The 17835-nt window shown below is 46.9% G+C and overlaps 2 protein-coding genes, 1 long non-coding RNA gene and 2 pseudogenes across 7 annotated transcripts in view; 3 read left to right on the top strand and 2 right to left on the bottom strand.

Annotated features, from left to right (window-relative positions):
• Positions 1-13955, bottom strand: part of SEPTIN4 (septin 4) — a 30046-nt gene extending 16091 nt beyond the window's left edge. The window contains exons 1-4 of one of the 5 annotated variants that reach the window (XM_006154634.3): positions 12279-13955; positions 11614-11658; positions 8367-8374; positions 3348-3383 (exon numbers count right to left, since the gene is read on the bottom strand). In XM_006154634.3, the coding sequence (XP_006154696.1) occupies positions 3363-3383; positions 8367-8374; positions 11614-11658; positions 12279-13854 (1650 nt within the window). In that variant the 5' untranslated portion in view covers positions 13855-13955 and the 3' untranslated portion in view covers positions 3348-3362. Of the gene's footprint in view, positions 1-3347; positions 3384-8366; positions 8375-11613; positions 11659-12278 lie in introns of those variants that run through there. The other 4 variants (XR_003550409.1, XM_006154632.3, XM_006154631.3 and 1 more) reach the window with 4 other exon arrangements.
• Positions 1-17835, bottom strand: part of SKA2 (spindle and kinetochore associated complex subunit 2) — a 1094818-nt gene that overhangs the window by 486164 nt on the left and 590819 nt on the right. The window lies entirely within an intron of this gene.
• LOC106735505 (40S ribosomal protein S27-like) lies at positions 9551-9886 on the top strand (annotated as a pseudogene).
• Positions 10703-11029, top strand: LOC106735506 (40S ribosomal protein S27-like; annotated as a pseudogene).
• Positions 14021-17835, top strand: part of LOC102474553 (uncharacterized) — an 18805-nt gene continuing 14990 nt past the window's right edge. The window contains exon 1 of the long non-coding RNA XR_335427.3: positions 14021-14265. This is a non-coding gene — a long non-coding RNA (uncharacterized LOC102474553). The remainder of the gene's footprint in view (positions 14266-17835) is intronic.

Here is a 17835-nt window from a genome sequence, read left to right as displayed (position 1 = left end):
AATCGACCGCGGCTCGCGTCCCGGACCCGGTGGCTTAAAACTCACGCCGGGCGCGTGTGCATGCGTGCCCAAGATCCCGAGAGGAGAATGGAGGAGGAGGGATTGCGGCGTGACCATCCCCCCGGGGAGTGATTTCTCACTTTCTGTCTCTATGTCTCTCTCTCTCTTGTCTGGCGAGCGCACACACCCTATAGCAGAAAACCTCTCAAAAAAAAAAAAAAATGTCCCAGGAGCTGAGAGAAGAGGGAGAAAGCACAGGATGGGGGCCAGCAGCTTGGCTCCAATGAAAAGGAACCACTGGTATAAGGAGGCTCCCAGAAAAGGTCTGGGATAGGTCAGAATATCTGAAGCTGTACTCAGGAAAACAGACACAAAATGGTTGTTGGAAGTCTGCAGCAGCTGCCATCAGACTCAAGTGTCAAGTTTAGGCTACACAAAACCCCGCTGTTGGGACCAGCAGTTAGCTTAATGGCTATGTTGCTGGACTCCCACATAGTCGACCGTGGTTCGAGTCTCGGACCCAGTGGCTTAAACTCACACCGGGCACGCATGCGTGTGTGCCCAAGATCCCGAGAGAAGAATGGAGGAGAAGGGACTGCTGCGTGGCCATCCCCCCTGGAGGGTGATTTCTCGCTTTCTGTCTCTCTGTCTCTCTCTGTCTGGCAAGCGCACGCGCCCTATAGCGAAAACCTCTCAAAAAAAAAAAAATCCCGCTGTTCAAAGCCCCAGGCCACTAGTACTTGTGCATGCACTGCAAGAATACTTCTTGGTGCTTCCAGGCAAGCCTATGCCAAGGAAGATAGGTCCCATCACAAAGCCGTGCTTGCCTCTATCATAACAATCCTCCTCTAACCCCAATCCCCCACAACATTCCAAGTACGGACACAGAAACATCTCAAAAAACAGCTCAGCTACCTCATGCTCAGCTGTGGCTGGAATCCCAGCTTTTCTCCAGCACCTGCTGCCCAGAACTGTGTATGTGCTAAGGCACATTGATGCCAGCTTGCCTAGAGAGAAGTAAAGCCAGGACCATGGGATTCAGCTCCATGCCAAGAATCTTGGAGTCTTGATGACCACACTTCCTTTCTTTTTTCCTTTTTTTTAAGAATTATTTAATTTTGTAATTATTATTATATTTTAAAATTTGACCAGAGGGTTCCAGCGAGAGAGCTAGTGAGAGGGAAAGTGAGAAAGCAAGCGTCCAGGTCCAGGACTCAAACCGTGGTCAGCCATATGGGAATCCAGCTGCCTGAACCATCACACACCACCTGCTGGTTCCCACACTTCCTTTTTTTTTTTTTTTTTTTTTTTTAGCGGGGTTTTGCTTCACGTGTGTGCGCTCACCAGAAAGACAGAAACAGAAAGCAAAAAAATCACCCCGCAAGGGGAATGGCCACACTGCAATCCCTTCTCTTCCATTCTCCTCTGGGGATCTTGGGCACACACACACACACACACACACACACGCCTGGTGTTAGTTTAAGCCACTGGGTCTGGGACTCGAACCGCAGTCAACTAGCCATTACTGGTCATCTGCTGGTCCCCCATACTTCCTTTCTAAGCACTGTATCACAGGCATGAGGCATGGTGGGTAAAATAAAAGCCAAAGACAGACTTTGAGCCATTGCACCTGCACTTGCACCTTATGCTACCCCTGCAGCACTCAGAGGGCTCTGTAAGAACCTGGCCTGGGTATAAGTCTTATGCTAACTCTGGCTATTATCTTACTGTCTGAAAATCCCTTACCCTCTCTGGACGTCTGTTTCCCCCACTGAAAAGAGAAGACTGGACACCCTCTCAAGTAGGGTCTAACACCTGGCCAGAAGCAGAGCCAAGCTATATCTGCCCTTGTATGAGTGCTCTTCCCTTCCTCCAGCCAGCAGGTAGCCTAGCCAGCTCTGCCTCAGCCCCACTCAGCTCTTGGAGCTGTCTCTCCCTTGACAATCGGCATCCCACCCGGCATTGATGACGTTGTCTAAGGCACAATTTCCTGGGCAATGCTCAGGCTGAGTGTCTGGGGATGGGTACTTAGGTTGACACAAGGTTCATTCCTCTGGGATTCAGCAACCACAGTTCCAGCCTGCTACCCTGAGCTCCCCTGCTTGGGTCAGGTCAGTATGATCTGTGTGGAGAACCTCTTGGCCTCCTCCCACCACTGGGTCTTTCCTGCCCACCCTTGGGTGAAGGCTGTATAGCACAGGAGATAAGAAAGGTAAACTTGGGCCAAGCCAGGGGCCAGGTTCAAAGCCAAGAATAAAGTAGGGTTACCACAGGAAATCAGGCTTTTAGATCTGCGTGACTAGTACAGGTGGAAGAACTAATTGTACCTCCCTTCCCTTAGAGCTGGATAAGTCACCGATGCACAGAGATCAGCAGGGCCAAAGGGCTATCACTGGGTTGTGTCTTTCAAGGAAACCGTGGCCCGTTTGTTCAGCAAGGTCTGTTCAGAGACAAGGAGCCAAAATGCCTTAAGCTCTACTCCTCCCCCCCAACTGCTGCCCTGTGTCCCAGAATCCGGAGTAGGCATGAGATGTGGGTGGCAAGGCTAGGGAGTAGTGTTTCCTGGCACCTGTTGAATAGCTCCCCAGAGGGGCAGTTCCGGAACTGGCAGGATGCTAGAATCTGGGGCAGATGGTCCTTCCACCATCCTTCCCTGAGCAGGGCAAGGCCACACAAGCTCAGGGCTGGAAGGGACACACAAACCTCCTAATCTGACCACCATGGGATGTCTAACTCCTCTCAAGAAACCCCCTGCCTTCCCAGGCTCTGCTGAATACTTCCCATGGCCAAAAATTCTCTGACTCTAACAACTGCCCATCAATCCATGCAGCTGAATTCCTTCAGTTTTCATCATACGGAGCCGGAAAGCTGTCTCCCTACTAGCTTTTACCCTCCAAGTGCCTCCATGCTAGAAGCTTTGCTGACTCATTTCACTGGGCTTGGCTTTGTCCTTTGATGTCCACACCCTTTCAAGTGACCCATCTCTATACTTTTCTCTCCCAAATTAACCACAAGCCCCTCAAGGGCAGGGAGTGTGTCTTCTATTTTAACTTCTGCTCACTTCAATTCGGCAAATGATGCGATGTCTGCCTGGATGGTCAGGACTCTGCCCCCAGGAGATGGCTGATCAATATGGATTGACTAAAAGGATTCATTGATTCATTTTCCACTCTGATTTTAGAGCACAGACAAGCCTAGAAGGCTTCGCTGACCCATCACTGCCCTTCATTCTGGCTGCTGACAAGTTCACGTCCACGTCCCAACTTTGGAGTTCATATGTAAAAAACACAGATATTACTTTCACTAAAACCTTTCCCTTCATAATTCCTGGTCTCCAGAGATGCCGCAGAAATATTGGGAAGTTATTTTCCAAGAAGCTGTAGCTATAAAAAGGATTTAAAAAAAATTTTTAGCAGTCACATTTTAAAAAAGAATTATCTATTTAATTTCATTTATTATTATTATTATTATTTAATTTGACCAAAGGGAGACACAGAGAGAGAGGGAAAGCAAGAAAGCAAGCCGCCAGGTTCAGGACACAAACCGTGGTTGGCCATGTGAGAGTCCAGTGCCTTCACCACCTGCCACCTGCCAGCCCAGAAAGGATTTCCATACTACATAATTGAATCCCTGGGACCAGATGCTCCCTAAAGTGCTCCCAGTTTTTTGTTTTGTTTTGGAGAGATTTTTGTTACAGGGAGTGTGCGCTTGCCAGAGAAAGAGAGAGAGACAGAGAGAAAGAAAGCAAGAAAACACCCCCCCGGGGGGATGGCCACACGGCAATCGCTTCTCCTCCATTCTCCTCTCGGGATCTGGGGCATGCACACATACACGCCTGGCATGAGTATAAGCCACCGCGTCCAGGACTCAAACCGCGGTCGACTAGATGGGAGTTCAGTGACATAGCCATTACTCTAACTGCTGGTCCCAAGTGCTCCCAGTTTTGATGAACAAGGTCTGAGCCTCAGTTTCTTTCTTTTTTTTTTTTTCTTTTTTTGGGGGGGGTTTTTTTTTTTTTTTTTTTTTTTTTGCTATAGAGTGCGTGCACTCGCCAGAAAGACAGAGAGAGATAGAGAGACAGAAAGTGAGAAAGCACCCCCCCTTCCCGGGAGGATGGCCATGCTGCAATCCCTTCTCCATTCTCTCAGGATCTTGGGCACACATGCACACAAGCCCAGCGTGAGTTTTAAGCCACCGGGTCCGGGACTTGAACCATGGTCGACTACGTGGGAGTCCAGCAACATAGTCATTACCCTAACTGCTGGGCCCTGAGCCTCGGTTTCTTCATCTGTGAAATAGGGGGGGGAAAGTCCACCCCATAGGTCGCTATGAAAATTCACTAAACCACTTAATATGGTATAATCACTAAAATGAATGTTAGCTTTTGTCTCTGCTAATGAGAAAATTATTGACACCAAGACAGCAACTGTCAACTGTGACTATTTCAAATGCCTTTCCTCCAAAGGATCAGGAATACGCATGTGTGGAGGGTGTAGATGGGTAGGTGGAAAGAAAAGAGAATACCAGAGTAATGCCTTAGGCTGAAGTGACATTGAAATGATCCTGCTACCACTACCTGTGGAGTCAGCTTCTCCAAGTAGGTGCCAGTCCATCTGTAGAAAGCAGGTCTTGGTCTCAGATCTACTGACCAAATTCTCCAAAAACAGCCACTGTGGAAATCCCTAGAGCCAGATGATTGCCTGAGGTGGGTGTGCCAAAGAAGCAACTTTGGCTGGGCCAGTGCCCACACCCACAGCATCAGAGCCTGAGCCTCCCTTGGGAACTGCCTCACATTCAGTTCCTTCCTCCAAGCCTCCATTCGGCTACCAAGGTGCAGCTGTCTCTAGCTGCTCCCCTCACAGCAGCTGAGCTAAAGGCAGCTGAGCAGGAGAGGGTGAAAGGACACGGCCATTTCTGCCTCTCAGGTCAGCCTTTCTCTGGCTGAGCAGCTGTCAGGTGGCTTCTGGATTACAGATCTGCTTCCTAACTAAGTCTGCACCTTAACTGCTGACACTGAGCTCCCTAATTTCCTCTTAGTTGAAAATTCCACCATTGTGAACACTAGCAAAGTACTATGACAGAAAGATGTGACATTTGAGATAGTTTCCAGTCGGGGAACCAAACAGCTTCTGAAAATACACCAGAGTTCAAATAGCATGTGGGAGATTCTTCCCTCTGTGGGATCATTCTGAGCAAAACAAACAGCTAAGAGAGCCTGGCCTCAAATCTGCCTTCAGACCCAAGAGGTCTGCCTTCGCATTTTCCTGCCCCATGTTACCGGCCGAGAGAATAACCTGCCCAAGTCTCACAGTGAAGTGGAGACACTGCCCCCCGGCCCTGTGCATCCAGGGGCTCTTTCTGTAGCAAACTACACCACAGCTCGTCCTATGTGACCAATTGTCCCAGTATGCCCAGGACTGAGGAGGTTCTCGGGACATGGACTTGCAGTGCTAAAACTGGAAGAGTCCTAGGCAAAGCCTGACTAGTTGATCAACCTGGCCTGCCTCCAGAATAACAAGTCTTGTCCAGAGGTCACCAGGCTTTCATTGCATTCTGGAATTGGCTGCCTTGGTATCTGCAACCGAGGTACCATCTGACAGGATGAGGTGCCTGCTTCCTGAGAAGCTATGTCGTGAGCCCTGGGCTGCCATGAAAAGCCTCCCGAGGAGCCCTGCCCCATTTTCAGCAGCTCTGTTCCATTCCTTCAACAATTCCCTCTCCTCTAAACTACAAACCTCCAGACAGAGCAAGAGAAAATGAGGGGAGTGGGAAAGACAGTTTCTAGGCTTCCTTTCTGAAAGCCCGTGTTCTAGGATTCTGTTAACATCCCCAATAAATACAGAACCCCTTCCGCCCCCACCCCACCACCGTGCCTATTCCTCAGAGGCTTTGTTTCCTTTGTAAAGGAAATCTGCCTGAACAAAACTTCCCAGTGGTTCAGGAACCAACAGAAGGGACTGGCTTGTCTCTCAGGGGTCAAATGACATGTCACCATGAAGACACTAAGCTACCTTAGGTAGCTCTGAGATGGCCTCCTCTGGCTCCTGACCTGTTTTCCAGAGATGATTTCTTGCATAATTGATAGATACAGCAGAGAGTGAACCACCTTGTTTCCTGACAGCCTGAGAGTCACATCCCAGGGCAAGTAGGTCAGGTGCCTTGAGGACACAGTATCTTGGGGCTAAGGCAGCCCCTCCCATCAAGAGTTGCTTTATTCCCAGGAACTCCCCAGGGCTGTGTGAGAAGGCAGCCCCCATTGACCCCATTGGGTACCCTCAGGACCTCCCTGTTGAACTTCTGCTAATTCTCTCTCTCTCTCTCTCTCTCACACACACACACACACCATTAGGAATGGTTCCCTCAAAAAGCACAACCTCCTCTGGGGATACTCCAGCCCCTAAGGTCCCATCCAAGGAAGAGAGCATCTGTCCACCACACTTCTAAGACAAAAGGGCTTCAAGGGGCAATATGGGAGGGGACAGACACTCCGAGAGAGAGAGAGAAAGAGAGAGAGAGAGAGAATGAAATCAGGCACTATCCCCAGCTCTGAACCCAAAGGGACTTCTGAAGCTCAACAACAAACATGCCGCCTTCCATGAGGCAGGCGCCATGGCTGGGCCACTAGAGAATTCCTTCTGGGAATGGAATCTGGAACAGACTATGGACAACCATTCCCAGAGCAGAGGAACCAGAGGCCTTGGACACCAGCACCAGTCTCCATCCTAGGACTGCCCAAGGGCCATGCAGCCTTGCTCTCTCCTGCTTGCAGAGATGGTAGCTGGGGCCCCTCCATCTACCCTACCTCCAGAGAGCCAAAGACCAGCCCAGCTGCTGGGAGCTTCTCTTCCCAGCTTCTGGAGATCAGCTCTGCTGCTGAACAGGGCTAGAGAGCTGTAATTATCGAGACAGGATAAGAACTATTTTGGGAAGGAGCAGTCCTGCTGCCAAGGCTTTTGACTTCCTAAACTGAAACAAGATGCACAGAAAAGGGGGTGGGGGGAGACAACTCAGAGGAACCTACTCAGTCAAAAACATCAAATCTTAAACACCAGGAAATATTAACTCCTTCCCCAGGGTACAGATTTGTATCTAAGGATGAGCAAGAGGCAGCTCTTCAAATACCTCCTCTTGGCTTTGGGAAGCAGAGGGTACCCTGACCCAATGCCCACTTCCTGTTTTTTTTTCTGATTTCCTGTTTCCTGAGACCTTCTGCCAGCACGTATTCAGTCTGTTCAATTTATTTTGACATTTGGGCACAGATTATTTTATACTGTTGTTTAAGTGTTTCCTGTCCAAATCTTATCTCCCCAACCAGATGGTAAGTTTCTCAAGGCCTAAGAACATGTGTACTCTGAAACATCAGTGCTGGCCCCAGGAGTGCCTAGCAAAGTGCTGGGCACCCAAATAAAACTGTCTGTGGAAGGAAGGAAGGAAGGAAGGAAGGAAGGAAGGAAGGAAGGAAGGAAGGAAAGAAGGAGAGGAGAGGGGAGGAGGGAGGGAGGGAAGGAGAGAGGAAGAGAAAATGGGAGGGAGGGAAGGATTTACTGTCTTGCGTGGAGATAATCTCTAAAAGTAGCTGCTCCCACCCACAGTTGAGCTCAGGGCATAGGGCTGAATAAAAACCCAGGGTGGAGGGGGTGGCAGTGCATTTTTGGACACCACCCCTTCAGCTGTTCCGTTAGCTGAATTCAGTCTAGTCCCCGCTCATTTTTTTCCATCTGTGGTCAGCCCATAGATGGGACCCGTTAAAGGCCATTGCTAGGTAAGAGAAAAATGGAAATAAGAGGAGCTTTGACCATCTTATCAAACATGGGCCAAGAAGAGTCAGAGTACTTGTGGGACCAATGCACTGTGAAATCAGGACACTCTGCCAAATTTAGGACACAGGGATGCCGAGAGCAGAGTCGGCCGTCTGTCTTTGCAAGTTTAGGACCCAAATAGTGTGTAACCCAGAAAAGCGATCCCTTTCTGGAGTTCCCCGGGCTGGAGAGGAGAGTCAGATGGGAACTGATCCAATCCATGGCTACCCAGTCTTCCCACAGATAACTTGGCAAGATTCACCATCTGTCAAAAGGTCTCTATTCTCTCTCCCAAGGCTGCAACTAGCTCATGTAGCATTCTAGCACAAATCCTCCCTGGGGAGATGCAGCCCCACAGGTGCATGACTTGGCAGCACAGGCTAGGTATAACCCCTCCACTTGCTCTCTCTGCTAGGTGTCCTTGCTCAGTCAACCTGCCCAACTTTAAAAAACAACTCTGTCTCCCTCCCTCCATACCCCCTTCTATCAGGAGATAGGAGAGGAACCTGGATAAAGGGTAGGAAATATGCAGGATGACTGGAAGTAACTTCCCAGGGGTGTTCTTACCTCCTCATCTGTCATGACAGAGATGTAGAAGCCCGGCATTCCCAGGGGCAGCAAATGGAATTCAGAGTGTGCCAATAGAAGGAAAAAAAAGAACTTTACTAAAGATGCCCAGTGGACCTGGGTATAACCTGGCCCAAATCCCTTCATATTGCAAGTGGCCTAGATAAAACTAGCATTTACTGAGGGCTCACCATCGCTGAGTACCATGCTAAGAGCTTCCTATGTCATAGATTGGTTAATCTTCACAATAACTCAAGAGGAAGCCATTATTCCCATTAACAAATGGGAAACTGAGGCTTAGAAAGGTAAAATAATTTATTCAAGGTCATAATCAGAAAATAGTGGGCCCGAGACTAAAGCCTAGTAAGGTAACTCCAGACTCCATGCTTTTCTACACCCCTCCTTTATAAAGCTTTTCTTCCTCTGAGAGGTGGGGCTGCACTCTCTGCTTTTCGCTATCCATCACTCAGAGGGCTCCTGCAGGTTGGGATTGAACTGCATTCCCAGGCTCCCTCCTTCCCAGGAACTTCATCATCCAGAGCCCTAGACTCCAAAACGCACACAGGACTGGATCCTATTTTGGGCCACAATACTCATAGCAAAAACTCCCTACTGCCAAGATTCCCTCTGTGAGAGCTGTTCCCCACCCTCCTCCACCACCAAAGAGGCAGAGGATCATGAGGCTCTGGAGATCCTTCTTTATAAGATTCTGGAGTTGGCTGCAATACCCACTGCTGGCCTCAAGGGGGAGGCCCAGACATCCCTGGAGATCCTGCCAGAGCAGCAGCCAAGAAATACCTATCAGGTCAGAGGATGGAGACTTGAAGTTTTGAAAGAACCAGAGAGACATAAGATGAGCCCCAACCTGAGCTAGTGTGGGGTCAGCCCTGAGCATAACTGTGAATCAGGCAGTTTGCTTGTGGCGCTTTTTCTTTTCTTTTCTTTCTTTTTTTTTTTTTTTTTGAATCATGTGATGGGTAAAACCAGCTAACCTGAAAGGGCTTCTCCATTCCAGAGGTGCCTTCCCATTGAAAAGAGACTCCCCAAAATGAAAACATTCAAGTCCCAAAGGAATGACTCTAATGGTGAAATGTTAAGTAAGGTGACAAGTTCCTTTGCTCCTCAGGTCAAAACCCCAGCATGTACTCTCTTTGAAAAAAAAAATACCTAGCGCTTTCCGGCAGTGACGGCCTCCCCACGAGAACATGCCTCTCGCAGAGGACCTCCTTCATCCCTCTCCCGGAGAGGATAAGAGGAAACACAAGCAGAAGTGCCTGGTGCAGAGCCCAAATTCCTACTTCATGGACGTGAAGTGCACAGGATGCTATACAATCGCCACAGTCTTTAGCCAGGCATAAAGGGTAGTTTTGTGCGTTGGCTGCTCCACTGTCCTCTGCCAGCCTACGGGAGGAAAAGCGAGGCTGACAGAAGGATGTTCCTTCAGGAGGAAGCAGCACTAAAAGCATCCTGACTCAAGATGAGTGGGAAACCATCCCAACAAACACATTTTGGATATGTCCTGTTCATTGTCTTGTTTAACTGCTAAGAAGTTCCTGCCTCAAGTATTCAGGGGCAACCAAGAGTGGAACACTTAGAGTCATTTGGGGAAAGTAAGTTGGCCAAGTACTTTAAAGTCCATTGGGGACATTTGTATCCATCTAAGCTCGTTGGTTCTTGATGAAAAAACAAAGATACTAAATAAATAAGATTTTTTTTTCGGAGAGGTTTTTGCTATAGGGCGTGTGCGCTCGCCAGACAGACAGAGACAGACAGAGACAGAAAGCAGGAAATCACCCCCCAGGGGGGATGGCCATGCCGCAATCCCTTCTCCTCCATTCTCCTCTTGGGATCTTGGGCACGCATGCACACGCGCCCGGCGTGAGTTTAAGCCACCGGGTCTGGGACTCGAACCACAGTCGACTACGTGGGAGTCCAGCAACATAGCCATTACGCTAACTGCTGGTCCCAAATAAATAAGATTTTTACTTACAAAAAAAAATAAAACAACCTAGCTTAGTAGGTACCTAGAAGCCTCCATCTCACTTGGCTTCCCTCCCCCTCCCCAGACCTCTATAATGGGCCCGCAGGAAGAAAAAGCTTTTTTTTGAATCATGTGATGGGTAAAACCAGCTAACCTGAAAGGGCTTCTCCATTCCAGAGGTGCCTTCCCATTGAAAAGAGACTCCCCAAAATGAAAACATTCAAGTCCCAAAGGAATGACTCTAATGGTGAAATGTTAAGTAAGGTGACAAGTTCCTTTGCTCCTCAGGTCAAAACCCCAGCATGTACTCTCTTTGAAAAAAAAAATACCTAGCGCTTTCCGGCAGTGACGGCCTCCCCACGAGAACATGCCTCTCGCAGAGGACCTCCTTCATCCCTCTCCCGGAGAGGATAAGAGGAAACACAAGCAGAAGTGCCTGGTGCAGAGCCCAAATTCCTACTTCATGGACGTGAAGTGCACAGGATGCTATACAATCGCCACAGTCTTTAGCCAGGCATAAAGGGTAGTTTTGTGCGTTGGCTGCTCCACTGTCCTCTGCCAGCCTACGGGAGGAAAAGCGAGGCTGACAGAAGGATGTTCCTTCAGGAGGAAGCAGCACTAAAAGCATCCTGACTCAAGATGAGTGGGAAACCATCCCAACAAACACATTTTGGATATGTCCTGTTCATTGTCTTGTTTAACTGCTAAGAAGTTCCTGCCTCAAGTATTCAGGGGCAACCAAGAGTGGAACACTTAGAGTCATTTGGGGAAAGTAAGTTGGCCAAGTACTTTAAAGTCCATTGGGGACATTTGTATCCATCTAAGCTCGTTGGTTCTTGATGAAAAAACAAAGATACTAAATAAATAAGATTTTTTTTTCGGAGAGGTTTTTGCTATAGGGCGTGTGCGCTCGCCAGACAGACAGAGACAGACAGAGACAGAAAGCAGGAAATCACCCCCCAGGGGGGATGGCCATGCCGCAATCCCTTCTCCTCCATTCTCCTCTTGGGATCTTGGGCACGCATGCACACGCGCCCGGCGTGAGTTTAAGCCACCGGGTCTGGGACTCGAACCACAGTCGACTACGTGGGAGTCCAGCAACATAGCCATTACGCTAACTGCTGGTCCCAAATAAATAAGATTTTTACTTACAAAAAAAAATAAAACAACCTAGCTTAGTAGGTACCTAGAAGCCTCCATCTCACTTGGCTTCCCTCCCCCTCCCCAGACCTCTATAATGGGCCCGCAGGAAGAAAAAGCACAGACCTTTTAGCCACCAGATGACACGATTTTGCATTTCCTCAGAGACATCTGAAAGTAACAGAGATTGTTGCTCTTTCTCTCTCTGAGATGCATCCTACCTCTCATCACTTACTTCTCCCTTTCTAGCCCCACACTGCTCCATCCAAAGCTGCCCTCAGCCCTTGATCCTCTCCAAGAAGTTCTTCCAACTTACAACTAATAAGAACATTCCCACCTTCTCTCCCCCTTTTTTTGAAACCCTCCTTCTGAGCTAATAATGCTTTTCCTCTTGGAAGTCCATGTTCCAAACCATCTGTGCCCCAACCTTCTCCATTTCATTGCCAGAGTGTTTACCTAAGGCTCCTGTTGTTTACCAGCACTCACCTTAGCTCAGTTCTGCATCTCTATTCTCAGGAAGCAGCTTCCTACCCTGTGAACCACCCTATATCCATTGAAAAGTTAAGCAGCGTTGCCTGGAAGAGTCAATATCTGACACCAGGCCCAAGCAGCATCACCAATGTTAACTTGGAGCTCAGAGAAGCTGGCAGGGAAGGAATGGAACTAGCTTTTGCACTGGCAGGAGGGCAGCCCTAAGAGGCCTGGAATGAAGAAAGAGGCCTTTCCTGCCCACCCCAACATCCCATCTCACAAAATCAGGGCTGCACCTAGGCAGTCTGCTCTTCACATACCCAAGAAGAAAGCACTAAACCTTTGAATGGGTTGTTTGCAGGTGTGCTTGGAGGCCTGCGGCACTTCCCTCAATAGTGCCTGGCTTAGAGACTCCTTTGGTGTTGCCGGTGGTGATGGGCTTGCCTTCTCTCTCTGGAACATCAGATCCTTACAGAAAGGGCTTGAGTCCACTTCAAAAAGGGATGATAAAGGGTCTAGGGGAGGAGGAGACTCAGGCTCGAAATCAGGTGTTGTTGGCCGGCTTTGGGGCATTTCAATTTCAGGATTCAGTAAGGCCCACCAAGAGGAACCAGGCCCATACCTAGGTAAAGACCGAGGGGGTAAGGGCCGAGGGGTCAGTTCCAGTTCTGCATGGATGGAGGGCTTTCGGGAGGGCTCTGGATACCTGCTTGCATGTCCTTGGGGTATGTAGATAGATTCTAAGGGTTTTTGGACTTGTTGTTTATACATGGGCTCCGAAGTAACAAACATGGATTTGTGGGGGCTCTCTGTCACTGTTCGAACTGTTGCACGGGCAGCTGACTGTACTGAATGTCTCCCTGGGGAGATGGTGACCCTGCGGCTGACCTCGCCATCTCCTCGGATTGGAGACCTCACGTTGGACTCCACCTCTGACGATATTAAGATCTTTGGGACAGCCTTGGCTTCGGTATAGGCAGAATGCTTGTGGAGAGACTCAGGTTCTGAACTTGCAGAAACTCGTTGTAAACCCTCCAGATCTCTAAGGACAGAGAGTTTGAAGGATGATTCCAAGTTCACATTCCTCTGTAGAGATTTGTGTTCTGAAGGTATTGAGCTGTGAAGACCTATTTCTGGCTCTTGGCCGGGGATCCTTTTCAGGACTGTTCGATGGTCTGCAGAGATACGGCTGCTGCCATGCTCTGGGCGAGAGGGATTCCTTAGAGACTTGCTCTCACCAATAGTCCTTCGGATGGGCTCAGTTTGTACTGCTTCATCTTTTGGGTGAGTCGAAATCCTACGGGGAACTCTAACCCCCTGAGGGTTCTGGACCTTGGAAGGGGGGTCCTCCTCTTGTAAGATTTGTGATTGTAAGTTATCCTTCTGGTCTACAAAACTTAACCGGCGAGAGGATTTGGCATCTGGAGTTGATGAGGCATGATGGCTGACATCACGTGCTGGCCTGCTCTCACCACCTCTCCGTGTTACCTCCTCTCTGAATTGACTAGTATTCCGGTAAGCATGCACAGCCGGTGTCTGAGTTTGCTGGCCCTTTCGGTGAGGAGAGGAATGGCGAGATGCTTCTGTTCTTGATCGGGACTCGGCTCCCCGAGTTGGGAGTGCTGCAGAGAGGCTAGACCCTGGCTGGGGGGAGACAGAGCGAGTGTGGTCTGATGTTGAATGGGGAGTGGTGATATTTGGAGCTTCCGGTCTTCGCTGGGAAGGGCTCAGGGAAACTGCAGCACTTCGCTGGCTTGAGGTAAGAATATACCCATGTCCCCGCTGTGGGTTTGTGCTAGTCACCTCAGCCCCTCTCTGTGCTGAAACTGCTACCTTAGACCCATTTTTTTTGGTCTTGACCACTTGAAAGACTGTGCTCTTCTGGGTAGATCCCATAATTTACTGGTTGGTTTGTATTCAGGATCCTAAAGAAGCCTGAATATTTATCCTGTTTTAAAAGCTGCTGTTCTTAGGCTCCCACAGAAGTGGCTGTTGTTCTAAGAGTGTCTCAAATTGTCCCCTTCGCTATCTCTCTGGCTGGTGATGTCATAAAGGAGCTTCCAATTAAACATCCTGGTGTACAGTCACAGTTCTTCAGAGAATCCCAGCAGTGTCTGAATGGAAACTGTGGATTCATCTTTGGAGTTGACTCCACCAAGCCTTTGGCCAAGTTCTTAACAAAACCGGAATTTCCTTGTATACAGAAGGCTGCAGACTCTCTTAGATTCTAGAAATTCTCAAGGACTCCTCCAGCAAAGGAATCAGCCAGGAGATCCTATAAAGGAAGGGCTACTCAAACCAATTATGGTATGTCAGCCATTTTACTAAGGTACAAGGTACAAAGTTGCCCTGGTTTTGTTTGAAACTGCACAACATACTAATAAAAAAATAGAGCTTCAGCCTTTTCCAGGTCTCACAGGTAGTCCAGTTTACCCTGGGGTAAAATCAGATGTTGCTTAAATCATAAATTCACACATTCTTGGTTCAGGAGAGTGTAGTATGGTAGAAGAAATTTGGAGTTGGTCATTGATTTCCATCATAAATGACCAGTTATGCATCTTGAACAAGTCACTTGACTTGCCTGTGCCTTGGTTTCTTTATCTGAAAACCACTACCTGGTACATGGATGTCATACCATAAATGTTAGCGTCTGCTGTCTAACAGTCTTCCCGTCAGCTACAGCTACCCTATCAGTGGTACTCTAGCTTTCTCTGATTTTGAAGAGTAACTTTACAATTTGGATGACTATTTTGAATAAGAAAGCCAAGCTGTTAACCATTCTCTCCCTTTCACATGAGTCCCCTCTCTCAAATATAGACCCTACTGTATCCAATATTCTATTGTTGACTCTAAAGGGTTAGCAAAGTTTAAGAATAGCCAGCTTCATTATTTTGTGCTCTACACTGACCATTCTCTTCTGTTAAAAAGTTTTTCTTGGGGACCAGCAGTTAGTGTAATGGCTATGTTGCTGGACTCCCATGTAGTTGACTGTGGTTTGAGTCCCAGACCCAGCAGCTTAAACTCACGCTGGGCATGTGTGCATGTGTGCCCAAGATCCCGAGAGAAGAATGGAGAGTGGATTGTGGCGTGGCCATCCCCCTGGGAGTAATTTCTCGCTTTCTGTCTCTCTCTGTCTTTCTGGCGAGCATACATGCTCTATAGCTAAAACTTCTCAAAAAAAAAAAAAGAGTTTTTCTTGGGGGCTAGCAGGTGGCATGGTGGTTAAGATGTTGGACTCCCACCTAGTGAATCATGGTTTGAGTCCCAGACCTGGAGGCTTGCTTTCTCACTTTCCCTCTCTGTCTCTCTCTGGTGAGCACACGTGCCCTGTGGCAAATTTTTAAAAATAATAATAAAGTTTTATAAATAATTAAAAAATAAAAACATTTTTCTTGGGCTAGCCTTGCAGCCTAGAGGTTAAGAGAGCTGGATACCACATGGCAGAGCATAGTTTGAATCCCAGACCTAGTGGCTTACAAAGCATACTGGGTGCATGTGTGTGTGTACCCAAATCTCAACAGGATGGAGAAATGAAAAAGAGATTGCAATGTGACCATGCCCCATTGGGAATACTTTCTCTCTCCCTTTGTTGTGAGTGCATGTACTCTCAGGCAATAAAAAATGAGATTTTTTTTCTTCAAGTGATTTATAATAAAGTTGGGCCAGCTGGTGGGGTGGCTCTTAAGATGGCTAGATCCCACATGGTCAACTTTGCAGTTCAAACACCGAGACTTGAAAAACATGCCAGGTGCATGTGCATGAGAGTGTGTGTGCCCAAAATTCTGAGAGAAAAATAGAAGAGCCAGCATGGCTATACCCCCAGGGAGTGATTTCTCACTTTCTCCCTCTCTTTCACTCTCCTTGTCTCTCTGTCTCTCTCTGGTGAGCATTTGCACCTTATGGCAAAACTGAAAAAATAAATAAATGAAGTTGATTTGGTTTGTGGCTAAGTAATTATAATGACATTCTAGCTCTGCCTTCCATTTATTTGAGTTTTAAATATTTCTAAATTCTTTCTCTACTCAAAAAGTCTTAAAGAACTATAAAAAGTTGAAATAACTTGAAAAGACTTGACTATTTTTTTAAAGAATTATTTTATTTATTTATTTACTTGTTTTCTTCACATGAGTTCTCCCAGAGAAAAAGAGGGAGAGAGAATGAGAGAAAGCAAGCCACCAGGTCCAGGACTCTAACCACAGTTGGCCATGTGGGAATTTCAAAGCCTTAACCACCATGTCACCCACAGGCCCCAACTTGACTTTTTTTTTTAAAGAATTATTTAACTTTATTTATTTACTTATTTGTTTTAATTTGACCAGAGAGAGTGAGAGAGATAGAGAGAGAGAGAGAGAGAAAGTGAGAAAGCAAGCCACCAGATCTAGGACTCAAACCACAGTTAGCTCTGTGAGAATCCAGCACCCTTAATCACCATGCCACCTGCTGGGCCCCACCAACATGACTATTTTTAATAAGCATCTTTCCAGACCTCTTTCTATTAATTTATGACGTGTAGATATTTATTAATTTACATAGGGTCCTTTTATACCTGCGATACTACTATACTAGTATTATTCCATAATACTAGTATACATCTTTCTGTATCAATTAATCTATTACCTATGATATAATTTCTGATTAATCTACTATGGTTGTTCCATATTTTTGTTGTTGTTGTTGTTTCCTGTTAAGGCATATGTGCTCAGCAGAGAGAGAAAAAGAGAAAGTGAGAAATCACCCCCCAAGAGGGATGGCCATGCTTCAATCTCTTCTTTTCCAATCTCCTCTGAGTATTTTGGTCATGCACGCACATGAGCCTGGTGTGATTTTCAAGTTACTGGATCCATGACTGAAACCAGAGAGTTGGTTTATCATTATTTTTAATTTGACCAGAGACAGATAGAGAGGAAAAGTAATAAAGCAAGCTGCCAGGTCTGGGACTCAAACTCCTAAAATTGTGCCGTCAATTATGTGGGATCCAGTACCTCAACCCCCAAGCCACTCTGGCCCAGTTCCATAATTTTTAAATCTGTCCTTTATTGCTAGACATTTAGGTTGTTTCTAATCTTTCAATATTATCAACAATATTGCAATAAACATCCTTTTAAGTAAATACATCTTTTTATACAGCCCAATTTTCTCTTTAGGGAAATAGTTCTCAATCTTCCTGAACATTAGAATCACTTGGAGAGCTTTTAAACGCTCATGCCAGCTCAGATGAAATAAATGGGATAATCTGGAGGCAAGGCACAAGATGGTTCTAATGTGCAATGAACGCTAAGAAGCACTGGTTTAGTATAAAGTCTTCTAAATCCTCTCCATTCAAATTGTGATCCACAGGCCAAGTAGCAGCAGTACCACCCAGGAACTTATTAGGAATGCAGAAACTTGAGACCCCTACTCAACCAGAATCTATATTTTAACAAAAGCTCCAAGAGATTCATACATATAAAATAAACTTGTGAAGTATTGGTCTCAGTAGAAGTTCTGGATTGGGGCTGGCAGATGATGCAGTACTTAAATCACTGGGCTCTCACATGGTTAACCATAGTTTGAGTTCTTGACCTGACAGCTATAGCTTTCTCACTTTCCTACCCTCTTTCTCTCTGTCTCTATCTGGTCAAATTAAATAATAATAATAATAATAATAAAATTAAAACAATTCATTTAAAAAATTTTAAAAGGTTCTAGATCAAAAACATTCATTTAAAATATTTATGGACAAACATCCTTTCAGATAAGTGGTACCAATTTATACTTCCAACACAGTGAATAAAGATGTCTGTTCTCTGTACTCTACCCAACCATAGATATTACCAATATTCTTCTGCTTTGCAGTCAGTTAGGTGAAAAACAATATCCTGGGGGGGGGGGGGAATT

This window comes from Tupaia chinensis, unplaced genomic scaffold (genome assembly GCF_000334495.1).
Source record: "Tupaia chinensis unplaced genomic scaffold, TupChi_1.0 Scaffold000416_1, whole genome shotgun sequence".
Taxonomy (NCBI): domain Eukaryota; kingdom Metazoa; phylum Chordata; class Mammalia; order Scandentia; family Tupaiidae; genus Tupaia; species Tupaia belangeri.
The sequence above is the reverse complement of the archived record's forward strand: the minus strand, read 5'-3'. Positions and strand labels throughout refer to the sequence as shown.